The sequence below is a fragment of the Lotus japonicus genome, chromosome 1 (genome assembly GCF_012489685.1).
Source record: "Lotus japonicus ecotype B-129 chromosome 1, LjGifu_v1.2".
Lineage (NCBI taxonomy): Eukaryota > Viridiplantae > Streptophyta > Magnoliopsida > Fabales > Fabaceae > Lotus > Lotus japonicus.
This window is the reverse complement of record NC_080041.1, coordinates 104283239-104303575: the sequence shown is the minus strand read 5'-3', so window position 1 is coordinate 104303575 and position 20337 is coordinate 104283239. Positions and strand designations below refer to the sequence as shown.

The 20337-nt window shown below is 37.5% G+C and overlaps 3 protein-coding genes across 6 annotated transcripts; all 3 read left to right on the top strand.

Moving 5' to 3' along the window:
• The first annotated feature begins 5075 nt into the window (after window positions 1-5075).
• Window positions 5076-5848, top strand: LOC130716770 (uncharacterized). The gene is made up of 2 exons (XM_057566779.1): window positions 5076-5172; window positions 5214-5848. The coding sequence occupies exons 1-2, from the start codon at window positions 5076-5078 to the stop codon at window positions 5846-5848; spliced, it is 732 nt and encodes a 243-aa protein (XP_057422762.1).
• Window positions 5849-9696: 3848 nt separating this feature from the next.
• On the top strand, window positions 9697-10494 carry LOC130716759 (AT-hook motif nuclear-localized protein 21-like). The gene has a single exon (XM_057566770.1). The coding sequence runs from the start codon at window positions 9697-9699 to the stop codon at window positions 10492-10494; it is 798 nt and encodes a 265-aa protein (XP_057422753.1).
• Window positions 10495-12206: 1712 nt separating this feature from the next.
• On the top strand, window positions 12207-19586 carry LOC130728670 (F-box protein CPR1-like). 4 transcript variants are annotated; one of them, XR_009015734.1, is made up of 3 exons: window positions 12207-13683; window positions 13815-13926; window positions 14033-14462. XR_009015734.1 is itself a non-coding variant. In XM_057580202.1 (1 exon), exon 1 carries the CDS (start codon window positions 12225-12227, stop codon window positions 13587-13589), a length of 1365 nt encoding a protein of 454 aa, XP_057436185.1. In that variant the 5' UTR covers window positions 12207-12224; the 3' UTR covers window positions 13590-13804. The 4 variants fall into 4 exon arrangements, 1 of the variants encoding a protein (XP_057436185.1); XR_009015736.1 differs by lacking the exons at window positions 13815-13926; window positions 14033-14462 and adding an exon at window positions 19434-19586; XR_009015735.1 differs by lacking the exon at window positions 13815-13926 and having other exon boundaries at window positions 14033-14463.
• The last annotated feature ends 751 nt before the right edge of the window (window positions 19587-20337 follow it).

Below are 20337 nucleotides of genomic sequence, written 5' to 3'. Positions count from 1 at the left end.
TGATGTTTGTCAGCTAGTAGGTGACAATAGACTTGGACTACTTTTCAGACATGAGACAATTGAGAAATATGATGTTGACAACTTGTCATTTTCCCTTGTTGGTCAGCGCGCCTTTAAGAAAAGCAACATAATCTTCACGTGATCTCTTTTGAACATAAGTCAATTGGTTGCAATCAGACTTTGTCTTTGGCGCCTAAAATTTGTCTTCAATTTTTCTAACTAATGAGTTGGCATTGGACGGTCAGAACAAATGTGTCTCGACTTGAGTTTGTTTGCTTGCCAAACAGTCTTGTGAGTTCTGAAGCTTTTTCTTTTTGTGGCGATTGAACGTTGAAGCATTTCGTGCAAATTCAATTTCTCCTGAAATTCAAATTAATTAAGAAGCTTAGTTGACACTGAGAGTGCTTCTATAAAAAAAATTATAATCAAAATTAGATTTTAAAACGTTATGACGCGTTTGAACTTAACATTGTTTATTTCATTCAGCATGATGTATTATGACGCGTTTGAACTTAACATTGTGACGAGTTTGAACTTAACATTGTTTGGCCCTACCCAAACCCAATCTGAAATTTCGGACGAAACCCGATATTTTTTGGTTTGGGTTTCACCCGAATTTTAAAACTTGTTTGGGTTTGGGTGTGAGATTGATTAAACCCGCACCCAAACCTGAATTTATGGTTGTTTTTGTTATTTTGTTATATTATTTGTGGTTGTTGTTGTTTGTTGAATACTTCGACCGAAAAGTTTAATTAGAAGAATATTGAAAAATGAAGTTTAATTATACATTTAGAATTGAGATGTTTCTAAATCTATGAATTATGTTGTTTATCAGCTTATATTCATGAACTATAATTTTTCCTTTCTATTGGAAAGATGATGAGGTTTAATCAGCTTATATTCATGTTGTTTTCGGATCGGGTATTTGAGTTTTTTGCGAGTTCGGTGCTCACATCGGGTTTTGAATTTGAGTTTGGGTAACCCGAAACTCAAGGGTTCGGATTTGGGTTTAATTTTTGCACCCATATTGGGTTTGGGTTTAGGTTTAGGTGTTAAGTTCGGGTTTGAGTGTGAGAATGACCAAACCCGCACCCACGGGACCCATGGCCAACCCTAATTATATTTCTATTCTATTTGACTTATGAATTTTACTTTACAAAAATAACTAGATAGTTACGTATTTCAATAAAATAAAATAAATGTACATATAGATACATGATTTCTAATGTATTTCGAACATTATGGGCGATTATTTGAATGCTCAAAAAATTAAATTAAATATGTTATTTGAATTTTTTTACAAATGAAAAAATTGGTAAATACATGTGAATGTAACTTAAATTTAATATTAGTATATCTTTAATTTTTATGTCAAAAGTCAAGAGTTTAAACAAATAGCATTAAGGTTAAAAATAATATCTTTGTGTCCAGAGACATCATTACCGTATCTCAAGCGAAACTAGTCACGTGGGGTCCCTTTCTCCGTAAATACTAGTTGCCAAAGGACGAAAATAAAAACAAATTGCATCAAAACTTGTACCTTTTTTATTAAATAGTATAACAAACTTCAAAAATATTTAACACACAAAAATCATTATAAAGTGAATAGAAACATGGCTCACTGAACCATGATACATGCCAACAATTCAAGATGAAGAATGTGTGAATAATCAAGAAAGTATGTTTGTTTTCATTTTTCTATTTTCATTTTCATAATTGTCGCCACGACTTCTACTGCGGCAACCACCCAATCACCACCGCAACAAAATTTTATTCTAAGTGTGACAACAATTTTTTGAAAAAACCTTTTGTTCTTACATGAACAATGAGATCTTTTCTCTAGAATTAATGGTAGTCATTGTTGAACATAAAAGACAACTTTTTTTATTCTAAATGGTGGTTAGCCTTTCATAGTGAGGCGATTACATTTACCCTAATCTACTACATTTGGACCTTGTCTAAGCCTATCTGAACACTAGCGAGCTCCTCTGTTGACTCGTCTTGCCTAGTGTTGTCCTAACGTTAAGGTCTTGCAAGTATCTTGTTTGGCAGAACCTGTCCACATGCCCGCAAGACGCCAAGTCCTTGTGCAGAAGGATGAAGTGTGTCTTTAGTATCAGGTCCCGACCCGCCAACATAGGGCGAGACCTGTCCAAATTTTTTTTTGATAGGAAAATGTTAGTTGTTAGAAATGTTAGTAAATTAGTTCTTCATTCGGATTTGAACCAGAACCCTTCACCCTTCAACCCACCCAACCCTTATGTCCCTAACTCTTACCACTTGAGCTATCCTTCGGGGATAAAGACCTGTCCACATGCCCGCAAGACGCCGAGTCTGAAGCATGAGTGTGTCCTAATTGTCTCAAGTCTCAATGAGCATGTGCCGCCCTTAGACAACTCGTTATGGAGATAACCCTTCGACCGACGGTCACGACCAATACCCCCGGGTGTCCCCCCACAACTAGCCTTCCAGTATACACCTTTCTAATCTCGACTTTGAAAGTGAAGTGTGCCCTCTATAAAGCATATAGGTCGCCAACATGGCATAGTAGACATACAACTCGCCATAAAAGCGACTAATAAATACACGTGCCAACAATGGCGTAATGAACATAAAATCCGCCACAAAAGCGACTAATAAATACATTTGCTACCACCCATGCCTGAAGAAGTCATCATATGTGGGAAGTATCTGACCAGTCCACATGCCTGCAAGACACCGAGTCTGAAGCATGAAGACGAAGCGCGTCTTTACTCCAAGATGACAATGATAAGATGGCGAGATCAATCCGCCAAAATCTGTTGCACATTGTCGTTCCTAACGACGCAGTCACATGTTCTCAGCCCAACATATAGCCATGGAGAATCATGTGAGTATTGAAGATATTGACTTGTAAAATCATACTTTTGAACTTATCATTAATTCGCTGAACCGTGCGGCCTATTGAAGATATTGACTTGTAAAATCATACTTTTAAACTTAGCCTATTTTCGCTTCATGGTGAGGTCGCTTCATTCGCGCCCCAAGTCTTATTGCGGCTCTTAAAGCGCGAACTGCGTGATCTCTATTCCACATGTAATGGGCGAGACCGGCCCAGGTTTTGGAGATGTGAATAACCAAGTCACATGAAGCGGCTCCTAACTCGCTGAACCGTGTGGCTCCTATCCAACGTGTAGCCGGCGGGACCAGCCTAGGTTTGGAGATGCAACGTACGCTGCACAGAGTCTTTCCTAACAACGCAATCACATGTTCTCAGCCTAACATATAGCCATGGAGAATTATGCAAGTGTTGGAGATATTGACTTGTAAAATCATTCTTTTGAACGAATTTCCAATTGCATCTTTGGATATAGATTGTAGACAACATATTAATATCAAATTCATTTGCATTTTGTGAATGACAAAATTTCAATGGTGTGGAAGTGTAACCATAATCAACATTAAAAGCATAACGCATAACAAGAAGTCCCTCTACCGGGAATTAATAGTACATTCACATAAAAGAAACCTGATCATGTATTTGTATATTGAGGTATACTTCACATTCACATGAAATGAGGACTATCATCAATGGATGCTATTGTATAGGAATATAGCCATAGTGAGGAAATCCTAATAAAAATAAAATCAGAACCAGCAGTAGACAATTCCTAAAATAGCAGAACTATGCAAGCTAGATAGAGTTAAGCTAGCATATCAATGTCTCATTTGAGAGATCAGATCATGTTTGCAGACTTCAAAATGCAATTCTATGGCAAACAAATGATGGCTTTAAAAGGCATACATACCAAAATAAAGTAAAGTGCAATTCCAGTATGATTAGGATGAAAAAGATTTCAGCACAAGATAGTAAAATCAAATAAAAGACATCTAGTATAAGTCTTCCTAGAGTCTTTGAACCAAGCTCATTCAGTTTCACTAGAAAACCAAGAAAGTGACCTCATGTACAACTGCAAGGACATGTATAATAGTTTCACTAACATTAGAGCCTAATTATTCTAATGGACATTACAGCAGGCAAGCTCACATCAATGTTTAGGTAAATGTAAATTATTGTGACAAAGCTAATCTATCCTTTTTGAATCCCAAAAGACATATCTGCAATATATGAGAAAGCAACAAGGCAAGGTTTGTATTAAGTCCAAGAACTATTATTGGGGGCCTAAGGTAATTGAGGGGCCTAAGGAAATTGCCTTAAGCCATACACGACCCTAGGGTGACAGTGGCAGTTGAGATTGAGAGGGAGAAGGACGACAATGGTGGTGGAGGTGGCACCAATGGCAGTGGTGGGGTGGTGACTCCGGTGAAGGTGGCATTGCAGGTAGTGGTTAATGTGGTTGTGGTGGAGGGTGCCGGTGGCGACGATGGTGGTAGTGGTGATGGTGGGTGATGGCGGCAGTTGGTGAAAATGATGAAATTACATGTTACTGAAACTAAAAACTATAATCACAAAACCTTTTGTGATTTTTAATATTATTTTAAAATTTAGTAAAATCTCACTTCAACTTCATTTTTATCAAACACATTTTATTTTTAAATTTGCGCTTCATTTTTATCAAACACATTTTATTTTTAAATTTGCATTTGAAAATTAAAAACGATTTTAAAACAACGACCTACATTTACGACTATGAGGAGTAAATTTCCATCTGTATCTCTTTGCTGAAAGATGAACAAGCACCCACAAACTAGCACAGAGAGCCTCTCTCTCTTCTCCCATCTCCCCGACGAGTTAATTCTCCAAATCCTCCTGCGACTACCAGTTCGATCTCTGCTCCGTTTCAAAACCGTCTGTAAATCATGGCGCTATCTCATTTCCGATCCCCAATTCACCAAATCCCATTTCAACCTAGCAGCTTCACCCACCCACCGCATCTTCCTCAACAACACCAACGGTTTCTAAATCGAATCCCTCGACACCGATTCATCGCTGCATGATGAATCCTCTCTCGTCCACCTCAAATTCCCCCTCGCACCGCCGCATCCTGACAACCACAGGTTCGGTTCTTCCGTCACCGGGCTCAAGGTTTTAGGTTCTTGCAGAGGGTTTGTGCTTTTGGCTAACCACCAAGGTAATGTCGTTGTGTGGAACCCGTCAACCGGTGTTCGAAGACGGGTTCCGGAATGGTGTAGTTACTTGGCGTCTCAGTGTGAGTTTCTGTATGGTATTGGGTATGATGAATCAAATGATGATTACTTGGTTGTTTTTATAGAATCTAATGAGCGTGTTGTGGCTAATTGCAAGCCTAAAATCAAGGGTTTTTCTTTGAAAAACAATTTAGCCTTGTTGCTGAGTAGGAATGTTGAGTATGTGGATTTAGGGTTTGAGTTTAGACCTGGGTTGTTCTTGAATGAGGCTCTTCATTGGTTGGTTAAGTCTCGCGTTAAGGAGGTTCTTGTAGTTCTTGCTTTTGATTTGGTAGAGAGGGGTTTACTTGAGATTCCTCTGTCACAGGATTTAGCTATGGAATTGACTTATGATAAGAAAATATATTATTTGCGGGTGCTGAAAGGATGTCTCGGTCTGTGTTGCTCAAGTTTTGGCGGCATGGCCGAAATGTGGATAATGAAAGAGTATAAAGTGCAGTCGTCGTGGACTAGGATTGTTTTGTCGGCTTGTGACATTTCTCGGAACTCCTTTTTTCCTATATGTTTCACTAAATGCGGCGATGTTTTCGGATCGAACGAGTTTGGAAGGTTGTTGAGGCTTAATGATGAAGGAAAGCTGCTTGAGCATCGCGCACTGTGGCGGGGAAAGAGTAGATATCGTGTATTACATAGTCGTGTGTATACAGAGAGTTTACTACCATTCCCTGATCAAGAAAATGAAGATTACCCACCCTTCTAGTTACTTTGAGCAACCAAGTGAAGATAACAAGCATGAAGTATCAATGTATGTAATGTTCTTCAATCTTTGTCTCCTTTTTGTTACTATTTTCCATGCATAAAGAAAATGCTAAATTATTATATGCAGAATGCATGGTACATGAAAATGATTCCTTAACCTATCATGTACTCCCTCCTTCCTAGAAGTTATATATCTCACAAATAAGTGATATATGAAATTGCAAAGAAAGATTAGGTTGTTAGGTGGACCGAATTCACTAATGGATAGGAAAATATTTGATGTCTCTCTTGATCATAATAATGAAAGCCAATTTGGGTGGAAAATTATATAAGAAAAACAACTATGATCCAAAGTGAAATTACAGTTCTCAAATTAAAATCGTATACAATGTATAATGTGACATTTACAATATGCTCATTTTTCCTGCAGGCATGGAGTATGCAAGAATACTCTGTATAGTCAAGTCTATCCTAGCTTTCCTTCAAATGATGAAACTACAAGGAAGAAAACATATTATTTAGAAGAGAATGTAATTTATATATGATGTAAAATAGTCTTGTATGACTGGTGTCTGTTTTAGTGATGCTTTTAGTAAGGCTGGAGTGTAGATAGACTTTAGAATTTAATTGTGTTTAAAAAAAATATGAAAGTTAGCAAATCCTAGTTGGAATTAGTACTTGATATTTTGCATCTTTATCTTTTTTCCCTCTTAATATTATTCTTGTATTAGCTTTTAAACTAAACAAGGTGCAATGTTGATTAATCTTGAATGTGGTCAGAATAACCTCTTAATCATACTAAATTACTAATGTTCTTTGACAAAAAAAAATCATACTGATGCTCATAAGGTTTCTTTCATATATAATTCCATGATACCTTTAAAGATACTTTGATTCCTATGAATGACGATGATGGTACAAATGTGCTAGGATTTGATAAATTATAGCTTCAGCTTAAGTTATGTTCTTTTTTCTTCCTTTGTATATATTTTGTCTTCATTATTTATGACAGTAAAATGGACAAACTTTCATAATTTGCAAACTTACTTTTCATATTTGGACTGCGTGATATGAGAAAAACATGAATAGAATTGCAATTATGGGCTTCTAGGACTTTGGGGTGTTTATTCTTCTTCTTACCATGCACTTTGGGCTGACATACTTTGCAGCAAGGTTATAACATTATATAGGGATTAGGGTATGAGTTGGTGTAAATTGCCTAATCGGTCATTTCTAGCAGTTTTCACTATGACAGCCCATGATTTTATTAAGTTGCTACTGCCTTATATTTCATCCTCCTTTAAAGATTGCTAAATCATAACAAAATGTTTATTATGAAAGATATTTGGTGTCTTATTTCAGTCCTTGTTAGTCACTACATTTACCTTCAAACTTACCATTGTGTTCATTACCTCTACAGTTTGGCAGTTGGTACTTAGTCCTTATCACCACTTGAAAATCTGTGTTAACTTGGAGAGAGACTTTCATTTCTTTTCTTGTTTACCTTCACCGTGATCTTCCATTATGTGTTATGTTAAATCACATTTGAAACTTTTTGAGTTTGGAATGACAAGTGCCCTTTTGGTTGATAAAAGGAGTAGGAGTTTGGTTATGATGCTCTCCGCCACAAGCCCCTAATTATTAGCCAAATTTTTTCTTTCAAAATTGATACATGATAACCAAACTCCTAGATTGCGGTTAGCCTATTATAAAAAGCTTATGCTCATTATAAAATGCTTACGCCCATGAAAACAACTTTAACAGAAACACAGATTTCACTCGTAGGCAAAGAAATAGTATTATTAGAACTTTTTCCTCCCCACAAAATAGATGAAAATAAAGCTTATGCCCCTGAAAACAACTTCAACAAAGGTTTTAACCCAAAAGCTCAAGTCTTAACATTTCTAAAATCTCAAAATACATCTCCTTCAAAAACCAGATGGCTGGCAGTAGTAACCCTAGCTGCTAGAGAGAATCGCGAGAGGAGCTTTTCCTCTTTGAAACTGCTTACCTTCATTCATTCATAAAAAATTCATAATGAGTTATGTTAATAACCATTTCATAAAAACGTACCTGGAATAAACGTAGTTACAGACTTACAGGGAAAGGAAAATAATATTAGAGAAAAGAAGTTGTTATTGACATTGTGAAAGTTTAAACTTAGGTTTAGTATAGAGAAATATTCTTCGTGACATAGATCCATAATCAAAATAAGAAATGAAGGGTTTGGGGGCCGTTATCAGAGATGCAGAGGGAAAGGTGGTGGCAGCTTGCTGCAAGAAGGATGACCGCCTGACCGGATGTGGTCTCCGGAGATGGCGGAGACGGTTGGCCTGGTTTTGGGTGTGCAGCTAGCTCGTGAGTTGGGCCTATGGAACCTATATGCAGAAGTTGATTGTCAGTCAATGATTTTGAAGATGCAAACAAGGGGAGCTTCTGGAGCTTACACTGATCTACTAGTCCAGGAGATGCAACGCATGATGCCTTTATTTTCCTTTATTTCGTGTACTCATGTTTTTAGGGAGGCGAATAATGGTGTCCATTGGCTAGCCAAGCATGCATTAATATCTCAAGATGAGACTTGGTTAGGATGTACTCCCCCTTGTATTCAATCCTTTATTGCTTCGGATGTTTTACCAAGACCAAGTTAATATAAGTTGAATTTCGAGTTAAAAAAAATAAGAAATGAATAATTGTTCTAAATAAATAAATAAATAAGAAATGAATAAATAAATGAAGAAAAAGATAAAAACACAATCAATCAATTTTGAATAGACCAAATTTTGAACTGAATTGGCATAAAATTTATACATTCAGTTTGACATTCATTTTATTACCTTTAGGGTTCGTTTGGTGGTCAGATAGGATAAAAGCAGGATATGATAAATGATTCGATAAGGACATGATATGATAAGAGCAGGATACACTCTTATCCTATCATGCGTTTGAGGTGGACAAGATATTAATAGGATATGATAGAAACAATGAAAAATGTATCAAATTTTCCTTTGAAAAAAAATTCATAATATTCATAAACTGATATCATATCCTGTCAAGATAATTTCTATCATATCTCCCCCTCAGGATAATTTTTACACATGATAGGATAAGGGACATGATAGTGTTATCTTATCCTGCTGACGCAACAAACAACATATTACAACATAATATGATTATTGTTATCATATCCTGTTTGATTATCATGTCCACCAAATGGGCCCTAATGTCATTTTGAATTTCAATTTATTTATAATTTTAACACCACATGCATCAGGATAATATTCACATGATCAACATGATAAGATATTCATAAACTGATATCATGTTAGGATAATTTCTATCATAACTTCTCCCCCATGATAATTTTTACACATGATAGACAGGATATGATAAGAGACAAGATAGTGTTATCTTATCATGCTGGCGCAACAAACAACATACTACAGCAAAATATGATTATTGTTATCCTATCATGTTTGATTATCATGTCTACCAAACGGGCCCTAATGTCATTTTGAATTTCAATTTATTTATAATTTTAACACCGCATGTATCGTAAAAGAATTTGACTAATAATAAAATTATTTGACTGACTGTAACATTTGAGCAGTAATAAAATGTCCATATAATGTCTTGCATATTGGTCAAGAGTTAGGAATTTCATAAAGAATTTTGACTGACCTTAACTTTTCAATAATAATAAAATATTATGAACCTTCTTTCTTAGCCCAAATCATCTTAGCACACACAAACTCTCGTATTCCCTCAACACACTATAAATTTCAACTGAGAAACCATCAAATCTCATCTTTCACTCACTTCCTCACTCTCTCAGAACATCACTAAACAATGGCCGAGCAGCATGGCATTCCAATGTATCTCTCCCCCAGATTCGGTGAAAACTCATTAGAGCAGCACACTCCCAACATTGGACCCTTCGGTTTCCACCTCCAACCACCACAGTTTGGCCTTGGACCCAACCATCAGGTAAGGTCCTCCTCCTCCAAGAGGACCGTCGGCAGGCCACCCGGTTCTAAGAATAAGCCGAAGCCCCCGATGGTCATCATCAAGAACAACAATGACATAAAGTTAGCAATTATTGAGGTCGGTGCCGGCACCGACGTCATGGAGACGGTGGTCCAGCTGGCCCGCCGCTACAACTCCAACATCATGGTGGTCCATGCTGCGGGTACAATTTCCAATGTGACTCTCAGCAACCCTCTGGACCAAGCTTTCATTGCCCATGGACCCTTTGTTCTGTTGGGTCTCTCTGGATCCTATGTGACACCACATTCTCTCAACGATCCCTTGCCTTCTTCTTCTTTTCCATCTTTCACCCCCAACCTCTCTCCCTCTGCGACTCGCTCCACCTTCGCGATCTCCATCTCTAGCTTACAGGGAAAAGTCATTCATGGGGTCGTTGCTGGAAAGATCATGGCCGCAAATAATGGGGTCACTGTTACGACTCTGCTTTTCAAGAACCCTGAGTATCACAAATTTGGTGTCGTCACTGAAGGCGATATTGTGGAAGAACATATTGATAACCCTCATGACAATGGTGGTGGCAGTGATCACGGGGCCGCTAGCGGTTTTATAGGTGGTGGGTGTGCTGGTGGTTTTGACATGCTTGAATTTAAACAAGATTGAAGAGAAAGTTTGATGTGAATGTATCAAAACCCATAGTATAATGAGAAAGTAAGCAAGAGATATTGAGAGATGTTAGGGATATCCTAAATTTTTAATAAAGTCCCAATAATTTAATATTTAAATAAATAGAAAAATAAATTTTCACAAATTAAAATTACTCATTTCCATTTCATTTGTACCTTTTCCTATCCCTCGATTACGAGGTCCAAAAGATAACACTCATAAAAATAATAAATATATCTTGTCTTTTTTTTAAAATTATTATTATTACATTCTTTCTAGGCTTAATTGCACTTTTGGTCCCCCAACTTTGACCTTCCTGCAAAAATCGTCCCCAAACTTTAAAATTAGCAAAAATCATCCCTAACGTTTACACCCGGTTGCAAAATTGGTTTTCCATCCAATTCCATCCACTATTTAACGAATTATGGGATAAAAATTAATAAAAAATAAAAAATAAAACAAAAACCTTAAATTCATCATTTTTCTATCCTTTTACTGGAAATCTTTTTTTTTTCTGGGTTCATTGTTGGAGAGAGAGGTTGAAGAAGAAGAACCCAGATCACACCAATAACAATTGCAACTCTATCACCCAAGCTAGGACCAGCTACTACATCAATTGCAACTCCTTCACTCAAATGGCTCAATTTCCCACCCACCCCTTCATCAACATGATCCAACATCTCACCACTACCTACATTTTTTGCCTGATCCATCTCACCAATAACAATTCATTCCACTCAATGTGTCCAAACCTGAAAAGAAATTCCTAAAGTACACACATTCCACAGTGACAAACCCAGCAAACAGAAGGAAAACAAAATTAATTATTTACAGTGGATGAACAATGTGATCAAATGGAAGGTACAAAATTCAAATCTCTCAATGACCCATTTCATGGTTTGAGATAAAACATTCAGACAATGTAACTAACACCTCTCCCTCTCTCCCAACCACCAACACCACAGCCACTACCCAAAAACCACTGCCTCCTCCTCCGCCAGCAGAGTCATAGACGATATAAAACCAGAGGATGATGGTGATGGCGGCGAACATAGTGGTTGCGCGAAAACGTGGTGGTATGCAGAGGTTCAGATTTGAGATAGTGATGAATGAGTGGTGGTGGTGATGGGCAGATCGGGAAAGGGTGAGCGACAACGGCGCTAAAACCAACAAGGAGAGGTTCAGATCGGGAAAGGGCAGATATGAGGAGAAGCGACTGCAGGCAAACGTGGTGGTGTGTAGAGGTTCAGATCGGAGAGCGAGAACGAGTGGTGGTGATGATGTGATTTGGGGAAGTGAGAGGAGTGATCCATGGCACGACGGTGGTGGCTTGAAGTTGAAGTGCAGAGGTTATGGTGGAAAGGTGAAAAAGAAAAGGGTGTTAATTAAGATGATGAAGATAAAGGAAAAATGAGATAAAGATGATGAATTTCTGGGCTTTTAATATGAAGATGATGAATGTTTGAGAGACTAAATTTTTTATTAATTTTTTGAGGAATATTCTGTTAGTTTTTGGATGGAATTGGACGGAAAACCAATTTTGCAACCGGGTGTAAACGTTAGGGACGTTTTTTGCTAATTTTAAAGTTTAGGGACGATTTTCGCAGGAAGGCCAAAGTTAGGGGACCAAAAATGCAATTAAGCCTTTTCTACAGAAAAATGAAAAAGGAAATTCCAATCAAACAAAAGCCCTAAAACACCAACCTATCTCCATTCTCCATCCATGCATGGTGAAATTTCCGAGCTCTATCAGCAACGGAAAGATGAACAGGCGAAGAAGCTCGGAGAACGAGAACCCCTTTCTCCTTCCCCATCTCCCTGACGAGTTGATTCTTCTTCAAATCCTTCTTCGACTACCAGTTCGATCTCTGCTCCGTTTCAAAACCGTCTGCAAATCATGGCTCTCTCGCATTTCCGAACCCCAATTCGCCAAATCCCATTTTGACCTAGCTGCTTCACCCACCCACCGCATCTTCCTAAACGACGCCCCTGGTTTCAAAATCGAATCATTCGACACCGATTCATCGCTCCACGATGATTCTGCTGTGGTTAACCTCAAATTCCCGCTTGCACCGCCGTGTCCTCGAATGCTGTTATGGGCAAACACCCGTTTGATGGTTATGGGTTCTTGCAGAGGGTTTGTGTTTTTAGCCAATTACAAAGGTGACATTGTTGTATGGAATCCTTCAACTGGTGAGCGAAGAAGAATTCCAGATAGTTTTAATATGGGTTTAGAATTTCTTTATGGTATTGGGTATGACAAAATAGGTGATGATTACTTGTTAATTTATATAGAATCGAATGACCTCGTCGTGGCTGAGTATATGCCCGAAATTAAGATTTTCTCTTTGAAATATAATTCACATGTCTTGTGTGGTATGAATGATGAGTATGTGGATTTGGGATCTGATTTTAGACCTGGTTTGTTTTTGAATGACTCTCTGCATTGGTTGGTTAAGTCTCGTGTTAGGAACGTTCGTGTAGTTCTCGCTTTTGATTTGGTAGAGGGGAGTTTATTAGAGATTCCTATGTCATTGCATGATTTAGCTGTGGAATTGGGCGATGATAACAAAGAGTATCATTTGAGGGTGATGGGAGGGTGTCTCTGTCTGTGTCACTCGCGTGTGGGTATGGCTGAAATATGGATGATGATGGAGTATAAAGTGGAATCATCTTGGACTAAGATTGTTTTGTCAGATTACGACTTCCCTTGCAACTCCTTTTTTCCAATATGGTTCACCAAATGTGGTGATATTTTTGGATCAAATGAGGTTGGAAGATTATTGAAGCTTAACGATAAAGGAAACCTGCTTGAGCATCGCGCACTTTGGAAGGGGAAAGGGGAGAGGAGCTATCGTCTATTATACACTCATATGTATACAGAGAGTTTACTTTCACTCCCTGAGATAGTGAGTGGACATTACCCACCCGAATATTACCCACCCTTTAGTGGCTTTGAGGAAATAGATGCACATGAACAACAACCTGCTGACTTAGATCAAGGGGGTGAAGATGACCAACAACCTGGTGACTTAGATCAAGGGAGTGAAGATGATCAACAAGCAAGTGAAGATGACCAACAACCTACATAATCTGAGGAAGAACTTGCAGATGACCAAAACCTGGGTGGCTTTGATGAAGCAACTGGAGATGACCAACACTAGCAGACACGGAGTATCAATGCATGTAATGTTCACCAATCCTTTTCACCATTTTATTTCTATTTATGATGCATAATGAAAACTGAGGAGTTATATGCAAAATATACATGAAAATGATTCCTTAATCCTAGCTTGTTTTATTTCTCTCTCTATAAGCAAATGATACATGAAATTGCTAAGAAAGGTGTGGTTGGTGGACTGAATTCACTAGCAATATTTGATGTCTTGCTTGCTCAGAATAATGAAGACAATTTGGGTGGAAATTTATGTAAGTAAAACAACTATTGTCCAGAATGAAATAACAGTTTTCGAACTAAAAATATTATAGAATGTATAATATGGTGACATTTACAATAAGCTCATTTTTCCTTCAGGCACAACCGCACAAAGTATGCAAGAACTCTCTATATAGTCAGGTCAATGTCCTAGCTTTCCTTCAAATGATGATACTACTGGAAGAAAACATAATATTTAGAAGAAAATGTAATTTATATGATGTGAAATGGTCTTGTATGACTGGTGTCTGTTTCAGTGGTGATTTTAGTGAGGCTGGTGTGTAGATAGACTTCAGAATCTAATCACGTATGAAGTATGTAAGTTAGCAAATTCTAGTTGTAATTAATACTTGATATTTTGTGGCTTTGTTTCACGCCTTTACCTTCAAACATACCACTGTGTGTTTATTACCAATATATTTTGGTTCTGATAGTGTTTATCACCACTTGAAATCAATAATTAACTTTGAGAAAGACTTCCATTTCCTTTCTTGTTTACCTTCACCTTATTCTTCTATTATGTGTTATGGTCATATCTTCAGACTTATAAGTCAAAAGTTATATATGAAACTTTTTGAGTTTGGAATGGCAAGTCCCCTTTTGGTTGATAAAGAAGTAGGGGTTTAGTTATGATGCCTCTAGATTCTCTTAAGAATATTATTTCTTTGCCTACACATGATTGAATGTGTTTTTACAATACTCTAATCATTTTTCTGCTGTGACATTTTCTTGTTATTCGAAAATTGCTTAGTTACAAATGCAATAGTGTTCAAATTTTTTACTGCATTACAGCATATTTATTAACAGTGATGAGTAATTAAAAGACCTGTTTGAGAAATTTATACTGGTTACATTATGCATGACAAATTTATACTTGATGCTTCGAGGATAAAGTAATAGCTTAATATCTATGCCTAAATAATATGACCAACACAGAAGAGATTATTTCTTGTGAATGTTCCTGCTAATGATGTCTATTCTCGGGTATATGTTCGTTCTCTCTTTATAAGGAAGTTCGTTATTTATATATTAATATGTTTTATACAACTATGTAATTACAATCAGCTTATATTTTTTGGCTTGATTTTTTTTTTTGGTTTAATTGCACTTTGTTTGAAATGAGTAATTTTGGTACACAAAAGATCAATTTGTGATAATTAGGTCTTGCGGTTAGCCTTCGTCCAATTGTTAACAGGGATTGATGAAATGTCAAGTATATTAACATTTTATTATTTTATTAGCATTTTAATATTTATTTTTCTTTTATTATTAAAAGCACTTACAAGTTACTCTCTCTAAAGTCTAAACTCTATCTCACACCATCTCCTTAGCCCACCAATCTCACCACCTCCCCTCCTCCTCCTTCTTCTTAGAATCATCAAAGGCAAGCCACTCTAACCAACAAATTGATCCCATCAACAAGGGGATTAATAAGAAGAAATGAATAGAAAACAAACTCATCAACAACAAAATTCACTATCCCGTTTATTTCCCAGAAAACCATAACGAAATCAATGGTAAAAGATGTATTTATAGATTCAAATCAAACCCAAAAATTCTGGTTGCTTTCCAACCACAAAACCCCCAACCTTAATCCCTCATTCTCTCCTCCCTCTTCACCACGAGGGAGGGAGAATCTGATGAAGATCACAACCTCCACGCTCTCTACCTCTCCATCCCATGCAAAGTCATCCAAATCTGAACCACTTCCAGATCCCTTCGAATTGAACTTAGCATCGCTCAACCCCTAAATTGAACAGCAAAAGTAGTGGATGAAGGGGGGGGGGGGGGTGAAGAAGAAGAGGTGAAGACGAACAGAGCGATTCTGCCACCGCGAGTCTTCTCAAACTGCGCGGCCGTGGATGTTCCCGCTACACCACCACCTCATATCAGAGTCTTTTTCGCGGGAGCTAACTTTTTTTTATCTTCCCCATCGTGTTTTCTCAAATCCCTAAGTGGATGCACCACCGCGACATCGGATTTGCGTCGCATTGCCTCGACCCAGATCCTGTTGGGAACCATCATTAGAAAGGGGGAATCAAGGATGAAGGAAAGGGTTTCGTGAAAGGTAGAGGGAAGATGATAATAGACATTGATTGAGTCATGGAAGTGAAGATGGTGGTCTGATGATGAAGTCATGAAGGTGGTAGGGCAGTAATTTAGGGTTTTCATTACCTTTTTTTTCTTTTTCCTAAAATGAGTTTTAATAAGTAAGTTTAATTATATTTTGTTGATAAAATTGGCATGGCATCCAAGTGATGTCCACATCAAAATTCCATCTAAAATCAAGGGTCTACGTCATAAGATGAGAGCCACGTAGGACAATTCCATCTAAAGTTTGAGGGAGGCTAACAGTTGGACCCAATTGTCACAAATTGATCTTTTGTGTACCAAAATTGCTCATTTTAAACAAAGGGGATTCAAATTGCACAAAGGCCTAACATCAGGGATCAGAACTCTTAATTGAACTTTTGATACAAAACGTGTAGTTCCCCGGAGAAGAAAGGTAAATAATAGGCTCTAAAACAAAAGACACCGCCTGAGAGGCCAAAGCCCCACCATCAACGAGGCCGACCTTATCTGCAGCACCAGAGCTCATACATAGAGAGAGAGAGAGGAAAACCCCAAGTTGTCGGCTTCGATTCACCATCACAAACATCGTCCATCAACATCGCAACATGAACTACACACCGGGCTGAAGACACTACTCGAGGTTTCCGACCTCTATTTGCTTTCTTAGAGCATCTCCAACCCTTGTACCTTAGTTAGTTCCTTAACTTAAGATTCGTTCCTAATTAACAAATGCTCATAGGAGCAAATGATGTGGCATCGTTAGGTTCCTTAAATTTTAGGTTTGTTCATTCCCCAAGAACATTGGATTTTAGGATCTTAGATTAAAAAACTATTTTCCCTCTCATTCATCTGGTACTGTGGGACAAAACCAAAAGTAGGTGGAATAAAAATGTAAATATTTGTGGTATTGTGGGACCAAACTAAAAGTAAAATAAGAACCGTGGTTGGAGCGAAATCTGCATCAAAATCTTATGAGTTGCTTAGAACATCTGCAACACTTTAGGCCCACATAAACAGTGTTAGAAACTCAAAATAAGGTCTCATGGTTGGAGTTGCTCTTAGGGCACCCCACCATCAGGGTTAAGAGATACAACTTGAGAATTATAGTTTTTTAGAATCCAAACTACCTTTTTTTGTTACAAGAGGAAGGCTAACAGACACAGAAACTAAGAAAGCACATCAAGGCACAAAGCCTGAATAATGTAAGAGGGTAGGAGCCTCCAAACACGATGCAAAGAACCATCCTTGCGAGTTTGCTGGGCTAGCACATCCACTGCATTATTCCTCTCCCTCGAAACATGGACAATTCTAGTATTCCACTCACGGCCTAATAAAACCCGAACTCTAGCAACCTCATCTCTTGCCCATTATTACACCAAGTCTGTATTTAACTGAAAATTCTCCATCGCATTCCTGCAATTTGAATGACAAAGTATCTCTATGTCCAAGATCTCATGCATGCGTGAGCCCAAGCTCTATAGCTAGAACTTCATCCAAAAAAGGGATTACCAAAACAAAGACTCGAAGAAGTCCCAAGTATCTCTCTATGCCCAAGATCTCATGCATGCGTGAGCCCAAGCTCTATTGCTAGAACTTCAGCCAAAAATGGATTACCAAAACAAAGACTCGAAGAAGTCCTAAGTATCTAATTACCATGACTATTGTAACACCCCATTTTCTGTTATTAGGTTAATTATTATTTTATTTTAATTAGTATTATGGTATAGGGTAATTAAGTGATTTTGTTAGATAATTAAGTGATTATTTGATATAGATAAATACGGTTTTAGGGTTTAGTATAAGTAATTGAGTGTGGGGCCCATTGTATGGCTATTTAAGGGTTAGGAGTGAAATAGAAAGAAAGAAAAGAAAAAAAATAAGGATTAGAAGAGAAGCAGAACAAGAAACACGTGAAAGCAGAGAAGGAGAGGAGAAAAGAGGAGAAAACTTAGAACTGATCTACAAGAGGTAAGAGTTTGAATTCATGTTTTATGGATTGGTATGATAGTGGATAATGATAGAAAGCATGATTTAGGAACCCTAGATTGCAAAAATTCACAAATTGAAATAGTTAGGGTTTGGTTTTTAGATGATTTTGGGGGTAGATGATAGGCTTGCATGATGCGCAGAAATTTACGTTCTCTTGTACCCTTTTTCGTGCTATGTTAATGGCCGAATTTGAAGAAGTAGTCTTCATAAAAGTTGTAGGTTTTTCTGTTACGAAACTTTTGCCACTGGTTTCACGTCATTCCGACGTCTGTAGCTCGAGTTATGTGTATTTTAGTGAGTATAGGTTAAGCTGTCCAATTTCTTACGAACTGCGGTTAGTGTACGATTTTTCCTGATTTTTGTACTTTGAATTGTGACTTGAAAATTTATAGAGGTTTACAAAACGTGTATACGGAACCATGATAAAAATATTAGATTTTTCTGAGTATATTTGATAATTTACATCTGTTTAATAGTTCATTAGATGTGTGGTGCGCGCACATGGCGAGTTGCGCAGGAAGATGTCGCAAGATGTCGCGACATGGCGAGTTGCGTAGGGAGATGTCGTGAGATGTCGCGACATGGCGAGTTATTCAGCGACATGGCGAGGTGCGTAGGGAGATGTCGTGAGATGTCGCGACATGGCGAGTTGTGCAGTGAGATGTCGCGAGATGGCGAGCATGAGCATATCGCGAGTTTTTGGGAAAATTTAGAGAGAAATCCAGTCTTTAGGAAATAGTTGCAGAACCTGTTATATATGAATTATATTTAATTTACATCTATTTTTAATAATCATTATATGATGTTGTTTCTGAATTGATGTTATGTTTGAGATGCTAAGTTGTTGTGATTGCAAGTTGTATAATTGATAACATGTAATATGTGTTTTGCGCAACTGGTGATGAATATGCTAAAATAATTAGGACTTGGAGATGGTCTGAATATGCATATGTTAGTTGAGTTTTGCACAATACACTGCATAGTTGTCAAGAGGCAATGTTTGCTAGTTCTCGTGGAGGCTAGTGACTTGTCCCAAAACTGGAGTGGTTTTGAAGCCTAGAGCGAGGGCTTTATTGGTGGTTATCTGTCTGGAGTGGACGCGGTGATACCGCTAAGGATAACAACTTTGGTACCAAAGGCATTTGCACGGGTCTCACTTGAGTCATATGTGTTATGGTGATATTTTTGGAGAGATTTGATGTGGTGGTAATTAGAGACTATTATATATGTTCTAATTGAGCTATAATTTAAGGAGTATTTGCCATAACTGTGAACTTGATTAATTATGTTAAAATTACATAATTTATTATTTGTTAGTGAATGTGAGTAATTTATGTGGAGCATAGATAAGCTTTTACATTATTTATTATTATGCTTATCCATATGATATGAGTTCTCACCCTTCTGTTGGAATGATGTTCTATGCGACATCGCTCAGGTACCGAAGATAGTGGAGCTTCTCGCGAGGGTTAGCTGGAGGAGCTAGTCTTTCATTTACGGTTTAGTTAGGGGAGTCATGCTCTGTTATGTAACACCGGGAAACGTTTAGTTTTGTACCTTGATGTTAAGAGTTACCTATGAACTCTCTTTATGTTAAATTTTGGAGTTGAAATAAATCCGCTGTGCTATGCATATGATGTTGCGACATTAAAGTTGGAAAATTTATATATTTATTATGAGCATGACAGGTGTTTTGATTTATGTTTCTGGAGAATAAGTGTGACACCCTCTGTGTTATGCATTTTACTCTGATTTATGATATATTATTATGCGGGGTTTAGAGGGTGTTACAACTATCGCGGAAAATAGCACCACAACCCATTCACTTAGAGGACGAATTAAAGCTTCTATCAACAAACACATGTGTTGCTGTGCGGGACGCAACATGAGCTTGGAACGGGGAAACAATGCTCAATTCACCCAATTGTAGCTGAGGCATGTTTGCGCTTGGCCATTTCCGCCAGCAAGAGAAATCATTTAGGATCTGACGCTAAACAAAATTAATCCTCCATAAATAGGCACCAATGGCATGTTCATTTCTCCAATGCCAGGACGACCAATGAACCGCAACAGCCAAGATATTGTGTCGACCCAAACTACCTTTTATATAATAGGATATTTATAACTATATCACCTTAAATTCATTTTCTAGCTGTCAGAGTAACTTCTAATTTTTTTCAAAATTAAAATCTTAAAACATTTTACATTTTCATATTTTGATTTATTTTTCTTATATTTCAAAAAACACACATGGAATTCACTCATATATACTTTTGTTTTGATTATCACATTCTTTCTCCTAAAAAAAGAAACTCTTTTAAAACATCGACCTATCTATTCGT

Excerpts from the sequence above, each read along its gene's own strand:
- LOC130716770 (XM_057566779.1), top strand. The coding sequence starts at position 5,076 with ATGTCGTTGTGTGGAACCCGTCAACCGGTGTTCGAAGACGGGTTCCGG. Across the intron at positions 5,173-5,213 it reads GAGTTTCTGTATGGTATTGG|AATCTAATGAGCGTGTTGTG; the intron begins GTATGATGAATC and ends TTGTTTTTATAG.
- LOC130716759 (XM_057566770.1), top strand. The coding sequence starts at position 9,697 with ATGGCCGAGCAGCATGGCATTCCAATGTATCTCTCCCCCAGATTCGGT.
- LOC130728670 (XM_057580202.1), top strand. The coding sequence starts at position 12,225 with ATGGTGAAATTTCCGAGCTCTATCAGCAACGGAAAGATGAACAGGCGA.